Source organism: Neomonachus schauinslandi, chromosome 1, assembly GCF_002201575.2.
Source record: "Neomonachus schauinslandi chromosome 1, ASM220157v2, whole genome shotgun sequence".
Classification (NCBI taxonomy): Eukaryota; Metazoa; Chordata; class Mammalia; order Carnivora; family Phocidae; genus Neomonachus; species Neomonachus schauinslandi.
Window position 1 is genome coordinate 136,402,345 of NC_058403.1, and position 9,728 is coordinate 136,412,072.

General features: G+C 43.3%; 1 protein-coding gene across 2 annotated transcripts; it reads left to right on the top strand.

Annotated features, from left to right (window-relative positions):
* The first annotated feature begins 3,500 nt into the window (after positions 1–3,500).
* RPL15 (ribosomal protein L15) lies at positions 3,501–7,740 on the top strand. Of its 2 annotated transcripts, none has more exons than XM_021678916.1 (4): positions 3,501–3,556; positions 4,217–4,405; positions 4,728–4,864; positions 5,722–7,740. In XM_021678916.1, the coding sequence occupies exons 2-4, from the start codon at positions 4,234–4,236 to the stop codon at positions 6,025–6,027; spliced, it is 615 nt and encodes a 204-aa protein (XP_021534591.1). In that variant the 5' UTR covers positions 3,501–3,556; positions 4,217–4,233; the 3' UTR covers positions 6,028–7,740. The 2 variants fall into 2 exon arrangements, with proteins under 2 accessions (XP_021534591.1, XP_044776516.1); XM_044920581.1 differs by having other exon boundaries at positions 3,523–3,556; positions 4,224–4,405.
* The last annotated feature ends 1,988 nt before the right edge of the window (positions 7,741–9,728 follow it).

Consider the following 9,728-nt stretch of genomic DNA (forward strand, 5'->3'; position numbering starts at 1 on the left):
AAGCAGTCTTTCCTTGGAGCAGGGAACCTGACACGGGGCTCGATTCCCAGGCCCTGGGATCATGACCTGAGTCGAAGGCAGATGCTTAATGACTGAGCCACCCAGGCGCCCCAAATCATTCTACTTTTATAAGTAAAGCACAACTGTTTTTATGCTACTAAAACAACAGTAATACTGTTAACACTTAACATCACAGAGAGATGTTATAGATCATATTATGAAGCCCCGCATGGAGAAAACTTATACACTGTGTATTTATTTATGCAAACATCAGGTACTGTGTGCAACACTTGTACTTATCTATATATGAATAATTTTACATATAAAAGGTTTTGTAAACAATATTGCACACAATAAAATATAATGAGCAGATTCCAGCTTACCATTCTTTTAATCATTAAGTATTTACTGAAGTCTTACCATAATGCCAAGCATGAGGGACAAAACCAGGGGGGCAAACAGAAATGATACCTGCTCTCAGGAATCTCAGAATCAATTGGAAATACCAATCCAAATCTTGCAAAACTACTGAGCAACTGTAAATAGCAAATGAAGAAACAAAACTGCAAAAACTAATTAAGAAATTAGCAGCGATTATTTGCATTGCCAGAACTCCTTTCCAAATGATTCATCCAACTTTGTAGTTATTTTTTTTTTTTGACAGACACAGCGAGAGCGGGAACACAAGCAGGGGGAGTGGGAGAGGGAGAAGCAGGCTTCCCACCAAGCAGGGGGCCCGATGCGAGGCTCAATCCCAGGACCCTGGGATCATGACCTGAGCGGAAGACAGATGCTTAAAGACTGAGCCACTCAGGTGCCCCTGTAGTTATTTTTTTTAAGTAATCTCTACGCCCAACTTGGGAGTTCAAACTCATGACCCTGAAATCAAGATCGCATGCTCCACCAACTGAGCCAGCCAGGCACCCTTTTTAAATTAATTTTGTATAGCAATCATTCTTGACTCATTTTTCTTACACCCCACATCTGATCCACCAGTAAAGCCTCCACCTTCGGAACACATCCAGGGCTGGATCACTTACCACCTCCACCACTAATGAAGTGGTCAGAGGCACCATCTTCTCTCACCTGGTCTCTCAAAGATGTCTATGTGATAATCCCTAAAACCTGTGAGTATTTTATTTGACACAGTAACAGGAACTTTGCAGCTGTGATTAAATTAAGATCCTTGAGATGGGGAGACTATCCTGGATTATCTGGGTAGACCCAATGTAATCACATGTGTCTTTATAAGAAGGAGAGATGTGGGTCAGAAAGAGAAACAGAGATAAGAAGATGCTATACTGCTGGCTTTGAAAAGGAAGGGATCAGGAGCCAAAGAATACCGGTGGCCTCTAAAAGCTGGAAAAAGCAGGGGCGCCTGAGTGGCTCAGTTGGTTGAGCATCTGACTCTTGGTTTTGGCTAGGGTCATGGTCTCAGGGTCAGTGGATTGGCCCCTCCACCGGCTCTACCCAACATGGAGCTGGCTGGTCCCTCTCCCTCTGCTCCTCCCCCTGCTCTTGTGCCTCACCCCCACTCAAATAAATAAAATCTTAAAAAAAGGGGGGGTGGTGGCGCTGGGAAAAGCAAGCAAATGGATTCTCCCCTAGCTTCTCTAAAAGGAACACAGCAATCTAATTTTAGCCTACTGAGATTTCTGACCCGTATAAGACAACAAATTTGTGTTATTTTTTTTTTTTAAGATTTTATTTATCCATTTGAGAGAGAGAATGAGACAGAGAGAGGGAGTACGAGAGGGGGGAGGGTCAGAGGGAGAAGCAGACTCCCTCCTGAGCAGGGAGTCCGATGCGGGACTAGATCCCGGGACTCCAGGATCATGACCTGAGCCGAAGGCAGTCGCTTAACCAACTGAGCCACCCAGGTGCCCCAAATTTGTGTTATTTTAAGCCAGCAAGTTTGCTATTACTAGCAAAAAGAACTAATACAACTTCCTAGTCTCTCTGCTTCAATTTTTCCCCTTCTTTTGGCCTCAAAACTGCAATCCAGATAATCCTTTAAAAAATGTAAGTCAAAGAAAGTCACCCTTCTGCTTAAAATCTTCCAATAGTTTTTGATCTCTGGCAGTGTGAAAACCCAAAGTCCTCCCTAGGAACACTTCACCTCTCTGATGTCATCTGCTCGTTTCCTGCCACACAGCCTCCTTGCTGTTTCTGTATGAATTCAGGCATACTCCAGCCTATTTTCCTTTTGATTGAAATCAGTCCAAATCTCCAAGGCTCACATCCTTCGGGATCTTTCTCAAATGTTATTTCTCAAGAAGACTAATCCTGAATATTCCATCCAAAATTTTGACCCCCCCCACCCCAACACTCACTATCCTTTCCCTCCCCTTAATGTTTGTCTTTAGTACTTTTTACCAAACATAATATATATCTTATTTATGTTTATTGCCCGTTCGCTATTGCTGCATCCCCAGCAGCTGGGACACTACCTGGCACATATTAGGCATTTCATAGATATTTGCTGAATAAATCAATGAACCTTGTGAGGACTCCTGGAATGATAAAGCTACGATTTAAAAAAAAAAAAAAAGGAAAATAGGAAATAAGGAGAGAAAACCAAAACCGGTAATAAGTTAGAAGGTAAACTACATGACTGCGTCAAAAATGAAAATATTCTGGAGACGCAAAGAACAAACTATTTTTCAATAAAGAACTCAACACAAAACGCCAGCATTTTCTCGGCATTTCTTCCCAAAACACTCGTACCTGATAACCAGGTCTTGGCACAAAAATATTTTGCCTTTCTAAAAAAAACTGGTTCTGACGTAGCAAACCTGGGACCAAGTCGGTACGCAGGAAAGGCACGGAAATGAAAAGGCGCCGAGCCGCCCGCGCTCCCCTCTCTAGCCCCCCAGTTCCCCACCCTCCGACCCTTCTTTAGGGTAAAATCCCGCGGAGCGGGGCCTGCGGAGGCTGAAGCCCGAAGGCATGGCGCCCTACCCGCCCCGCGAAGCCCCGGCAGCACGAACGTCTTATTTGGCTGCTGGGGCAGCGTCGCGAGGGTCTGTCAGAGCGTCTCCGGGTCCAGTCTAGTGGGCTAAGGGGGATGGATAACGCCGCACTGGAGAACCCGCCGCGACTCCTCAGGTGAGGAGACCGCGGTGCGTGAAGCGGTTCCCTGTACCTCAAGACACAGACCTGGACACCTGCACAGGCTCCTAAGACAGCGGTACTCTGGCAGAGCGGCTCCACGACCGGCTTCGGCCACCTGAGCCCCGCCCCCAACTTGCCTCCTCCCGCCTGCAGGACGGCCCTGGACGCTCGCCCGCCGAGGCCTGGCCGAGGACTCTCGCCCTTTGAGCCGCCCCTGCCTCTCAAACTCAAATCCTGAGGGCCAGGGGGCGGGATAATAGGGGAGGCTGCGCCCAATCCGGGCCGAACTCCGCCCACCAGTCTCCCTGCCGGAACTACATGTCCCATGAGGCTGTGGGAGCCGCAGCTTTCCACCGGAAAGAGGCTGGCCGCTGTGGGGGAGGAGCCCAAAAAGGATTGTGGGAGAAAGGCTCTTTCCTTTCCGTCTGGCGGCAGCCATCAGGTAGGCTGTGTTGGTGGAATTCGCTGCTGCATCCGCCGCTCATCTCCCTTCGCCTCAGCCATCCAGACTCGGGGACCCTGCGTCCTCGGAGCTCCCCCTGCCTCCTGTGCTGCGCGAGTTCGAACAGGATGCGAGGCTGCTAGGGCGTGGAGAGGCGGCCCCCGGGGCGGGCTAGGGTGGTGATGTGATGGCGGCGCGAATTCGAGCGGGCCCTGGAGCGTGAAGGAAAAGGAAGCATGGGGCTGAGGGATGGAAGCCCGGGCCTAGAGTGTCCTAAAGCGAGGCCTGCGGATTGGGTGCAATAAGGGATTTTTTCCTCGGAAGTTACCCTTCGGGGATAACTGCTTCAGCACCTTTCTCTAATGGTATCGGCGAGGTCTCTGCAGGCCAGACCCTTAGGGCCGCCGCCTGCCTCATTCAGCAGCCCTCCTCAGTACCCAAGTCTAGCGCCATTCATTCATCCAACAAAAATGTACCGAGACTCTCCCTGCGCTGCTTCGCGCTGGGGTCGCAGAGGTGACAGCGCCGCTTTCCTAGGGTGCAGCTATTCCCTACAGTTGTGGAGAGCCATTTTCAGCCTCAGTGGTTTCCTTGTGGCTGGTGGGGAACTAAGATGGACGGGCGCGATCGTCTCCTTTTAAATGCATGATGTTTTTTTAGCTCAAAGGTAGGCCAAGATGGGTGCTTACAAGTACATCCAGGAGCTATGGAGGAAGAAGCAGTCCGATGTAATGCGCTTTCTTCTCAGGGTGCGCTGCTGGCAGTACCGCCAGCTCTCTGCGCTCCACAGGGCTCCCCGCCCAACCCGGCCCGATAAAGCGCGCAGGCTGGGGTACAAGGCCAAGCAAGGTGAGTGGTCTCTGCATGGATGCTTGGACAAAATTGTGTGTTCCTGGGGAAATGCTAGAAAACTGCTAATTAGAGGTACTATGGCCCCAATACCTCAGTGTAGAGTGGAAATGAGAAGTTACTCTTCTGTGTCATAAAGTACTTTGAAAAACACTGGAATGTGTTTCTTTTTAGAGTAAGTCTTAAATGGGTATTTATTTTACCTTCAGATATATAGTATTTGGCTTATAGTCCAAAATATATTCGACATTGCAGCATTTAGTAGCAAGTTACTGAGTCTTGATCCGTACAGCTTTTATAAGACCACTGTAAATTTGTATAGGTTATGTCATATATCGGATTCGTGTGCGTCGTGGTGGTCGCAAACGCCCAGTTCCTAAGGGTGCTACCTACGGCAAGCCTGTCCATCATGGTGTTAACCAGCTAAAGTTTGCCCGAAGCCTTCAGTCTGTTGCAGAGGTAAGTGATTTTTCAGTAACAGTTGTATCTGTCGCCTCCTGGAGATGGTGGAGAAGGATTTGAGCACTTTTTTGGTTACCTTGTACCTACGTGAGCCCTGTTGTGTTTAAAATGGGGTTTGTGATTTTTTACTTCATCGTTTACTTAGTAAAGTGTTGCTGTCAAAGTCTTAGTATTTGTTACTAATTTGGCTTTGCTTGTGAATAATGAGAAGTGTTTTATGGTTAGTGTGAACCTTGGAATCTAAGCTTTTGAAGGGCAGTAAACTTGTCTTGAAGAGCACATCTCCCCAGGTGTACAGAAGCTGCATTTATTCATATGGCTAATTTTCAATGTTCAGTTGTAAGTTGTCTTTCTGGGTTAGTAAATGAAGCTGTGCTCTGTCCCAAAGGTTGGCAAACAAGGGTTTGTTGCCTTCTGTAAACTAAAAATGTTTTATTTTTGTTCTTAAAAGGCAAAGACGACTTAAACTAAGGAGACTATTGTGGCCTGCAAAGCCTAAAATAATATGATAAGTAGTATTAAAGTTTTGTATGAAGTTTGCTGATCCCTCAGTTGTATTAGAAAAGGACTAGGTTCTTAAATTTTGTAAGATACTAACATTTGTGCCTTGGTCAGGAAGGGGGTGATAATAGGTAATGGTTTCAAATCAGAGCATGTTTCATGTATTATTTTAGTAAGTCTTATCATATTTGGGGTCCTAGCCTCTGGGAAGATGCTTACAACTACTGAGGTAGTTAAGTGAACGAATGACCTTAGTCTCTTGTCTAGTGTGGTAAACTAAAGGGAATTCTTACTTCCTAATTTCCTTCTATGGGAGATTGGAGGCTGACCTTGGGCCTTTTTTCCTGTTCCAGGAGCGAGCTGGGCGCCACTGTGGGGCTCTGAGAGTCTTGAATTCTTACTGGGTTGGCGAAGATTCCACATACAAATTCTTTGAGGTCATCCTCATTGATCCATTCCATAAAGCTATCAGAAGAAATCCTGACACCCAGTGGATCACCAAACCAGTCCACAAGCACAGGGAAATGCGAGGGCTTACATCTGCAGGCCGCAAGAGCCGTGGCCTTGGAAAGGGTCACAAGTTCCACCACACTATTGGTGGTTCTCGCCGTGCGGCATGGAGAAGACGCAATACTCTCCAGCTCCACCGTTACCGCTAATATAAGTAATGTTTGTAAAAATTTTACCTAATAAACGATTTAGGACAGTCATGTCTGCTTAAAAGTGTTCTTTAATTTGTCTGTTAAATTTAGTTGTCTGCAGATTGTTCCATGAATGCATTGTCAAATTATGAAAGTTAAAGTGCAATAATGTTTGAAGACTTTAAGTGATGGTGTATCTTGTTTCTAATAAGATAAACGCTTTTGTCTTTGCTTTATCTTATTAGGGAGTTTATATGTCAGTGTTTAAAATGCTGTTTGGTATAATAGGTGTAAAATCTGTAAACGTGGAATGCAGAAGCTAGCCATGTAGATTTGTTGCATGTAATGAAACCTGCAGCTTCATTGGGATGATGTAATGCTCTGGTTTACTCTCAAATGGCTGTTATTAGGGATTTGGAAAGAACAAGCTTTTTAAACAGGATTTTGCTTGGAAGTGTGAAGAATATCCTAATCTTTAATCATGGTCATATGCAGAACAGTGTTAAGTAGGAACCACAATTTCAGGTTGAATCCAGTATTCATTTATGTAACTACGGCTTTGGAAAGAATACTTTAAAAGAATGCCACCATTTTTTTAAAGAGAATTGAATCAACCTACCTGTTACAGGAGGGTTGTCTTAAAAATGAAAATAAATCCTGCTTAACTGAAGCAAAATTGCCTTCGTCTCCACAGTATTGGAGTTTGAAATTATATTGAAGTTAACATAAAATGTAGAGGCTCCTGATTCTATCCCATGACTCCATGGGATCTGTAGAATACTGAATTTCCTACAAAGCAGTCAGTTAATGGTGTTTACTCTGGTGTATATGAAAACTTACAGAAATTGGACATTAGGTGAATGAGAAGACTATGATTTGTAAGCTAGTAACCAATGCTAGAATTGGGAAACTGGTGGCCATATAACCTTTTAAGTGTGAGGATAAAAAAGTTGGCTTTGATTAGAATTTTAAATACTTTATCCATGGTCTTTGTGACCATTATGAATCCACTAGCCACCTTAGGGGGAAAAATAGGGTTGGCTTTAAAAGTACATCATTGCTCGTTCCAAGTCCTAAGTCATCTTGGGTCAACCCACTTAGGCATTCCCATAGGTTATTGAGAACAGTCATGTAGTTGGTGTCCATACAAGTCTATGGTTTCCAATCTAATCCTTACATGTGTTATCCACAGTCATTTTTCTCATCCTTACTCAAACTCCTCAAAATCTTTGCCATTCCGTAAACTTGCCAGCCCATCAATTGTGCCACCTTGATGTTAAGTATACCACTATTCTGTTTCCATTCTGTCTTTGCAGTAAAGAGGTTTCTGTTCTCCAGGGTGAATTTTGAGTCTGTAGGAAATAGAGGAATTGCCCCAACTTTAAGATTGCTGACTTAATCCATAGTTTGATTTCAAAATCGAATTGCTGGTTTCCTTAAACCAGTTTTTATATTTTTTTCAGGGGTCTTAGGCTCAGTTAAATGATTTCCAGAAAAAGGCTCAAAACCTCTTGAGACCTAAATTCCTTTCCACTCAAAAAGAGATCCTAAACCATATATATACTTTGTGTGTTAGAAGTTGTTCAACTAAAGGAATAAATGTTTATTAAACACCTGTTATCTTTTGTCATCTAATATTAAGCAAGCCAAATACCCTAACCTACACAAAATGTAATGGCAGAAACAGTCACTTTGAGAGAAAATAAAATGAATAGTACTTAGTCTTGAGAATTTTTGCTCTTGGTTCTTTGGTCCTTGCATGAATTAGAAAAACCCATTTAAATGTTTTTTCAAAATGCTAGTTTGGGAAGGAGAAGAGGGGGAGGGTTCAGGCTAAATGTCAATGTTCCTTTTTTCCAAAAAGGGCTTGCTTCTATTCTTGCTACCCTATAGTTTGTTCTCCATACTGTAGCTTTTTAAGTGTTGTCATACCAGTACTGGAAGCTGAAGTCCCAGATCCATGATCTTTATACTCTTCCCACCACTGGACTCATATTCTACTGCTGTCCTCATTTGATATGGCAGGTTCCTTGCTGTTCCTCAGATGAGCCAAGCACTCTCCTAATGCCTTTATGAGAAAACTCCCAGTTCTTAGATGTCACCTTAAGAGGCTTTCCCTGACAATCCAACAAGCTGTTCTGTTTGCATTAATTCTAGATCAATGACATTAAAACATACCAAATCAATTAAAATTTTCTTAGAGCAATTGGTTTCTCACAACCCATAACTGCAGGTACTAATATTAACTCCCTTTTGCTGATGAGCACACAGACATAAAAAAGAAGGAACTTGCTCAAGGTCACAAAGTGGCTGAATTCATCCTCACAATAAGATGAAGTTCAAATTTTGACTAGGTAATACATTGACATGGCTAAAAATTCAAAAGGTACAATTAGGGTTGACAGTAAAAGTCTCACTTCAGTAAAAGTCTCAGGTCCCCTCTGGAGGCAATCGATCTGATCAGTTTTTTGGATTTTCATCAGGAGATTCTTTCATACATGTACAAAAACCACTTTCTTCTTTTACCCAAATGTCAATATATTGATTTTTTTCATTTAGTTACATATCTCAGAGCTTATTCTGTATCACTTCATGAAGATATTACTCGTTCTTTGTTATGACTGCGTGATATTACATCGTGGATGCATCATAATTTGATTTGGCCCTTTCTGATGAACATCTAAAATTATTTCCAATCAGTTGCTTTTACAGAAATTTTTTACGTATATCTCAGTTTAATAAATTCCTAGAAGTAGAATGGCAGAGTTAAAAACTATGTATTGGCAAAGAGATTCTGCTCTGCCAGTCTGATAGGAAAAACGGTATTCTTACCTAGTTTCATTTTTGCACTTGTGAGTGTGGCAGAGGCAAAGTCATGGGCACACCATAGCTTTTTTTTTCCTGGACACATACCTAAACGATGTTTTCCTGGTCCTTTATACATTTAGGTAGGAGTTTTATGACATTCTTGCCAGCAGAATGAACACAAATGATACATTACTTCCTCCAAGACGATCAAGTGGATGCCAGTGGAGGCCAATAATCCAAATAGCATAGCTACAAGATGGAAGAAAGCTGCTCAGTCTCTATCAGACTGGGCAAGTGAGAAAACTTTGTGTTAAGCTGCTGTGTTAGTTGTGTTCATTCTTATGGCAGCCTACCCTAGCTTGACCCTAACTAGTTCAATGAGTAAAGTTGAGCATTATTTATGAGTCATATTTGGGGGTGCCTGGGTGGCTCAGTGGTTAAGCATCTGCCTTCGGCTCAGGTCATGATCCCCGGGTCCTGGGATCGAGCCCCCCATCAGGCTCCCTGCTCAGCAGGGAATCGGCTTCTCCCTCTGCTTCATTCTCTCTCTCTCTCTCTGTCAAATGAATAAATAAAATCTTAAAAAAAAAAAAAAAAAAAGAAAAATGTTGGCCTTAGAAAAAAAGTCTTATGTTTGCTTTACAGTGACCTTTCATTATAATCTGTTGTCCATTTTTCTATCAGAATCCATACTCTTAAGTACCATGCTATATTAAATGGAGGGTGGCTGCTAGCTCATTGCATAAGCATCATTACTCTGCTCTTAAGATTCTTACAGCTGGACCAGTTTCTCACACCATACACAAAAGTAAACTCAAAATTGATAAAAGACCTAAATGTGAGACCTGCAACCATGAAAATCCTAGAAAAGAGCGTAGGCAGTAATTTCTTTGGCATTGGCCATAGCAACA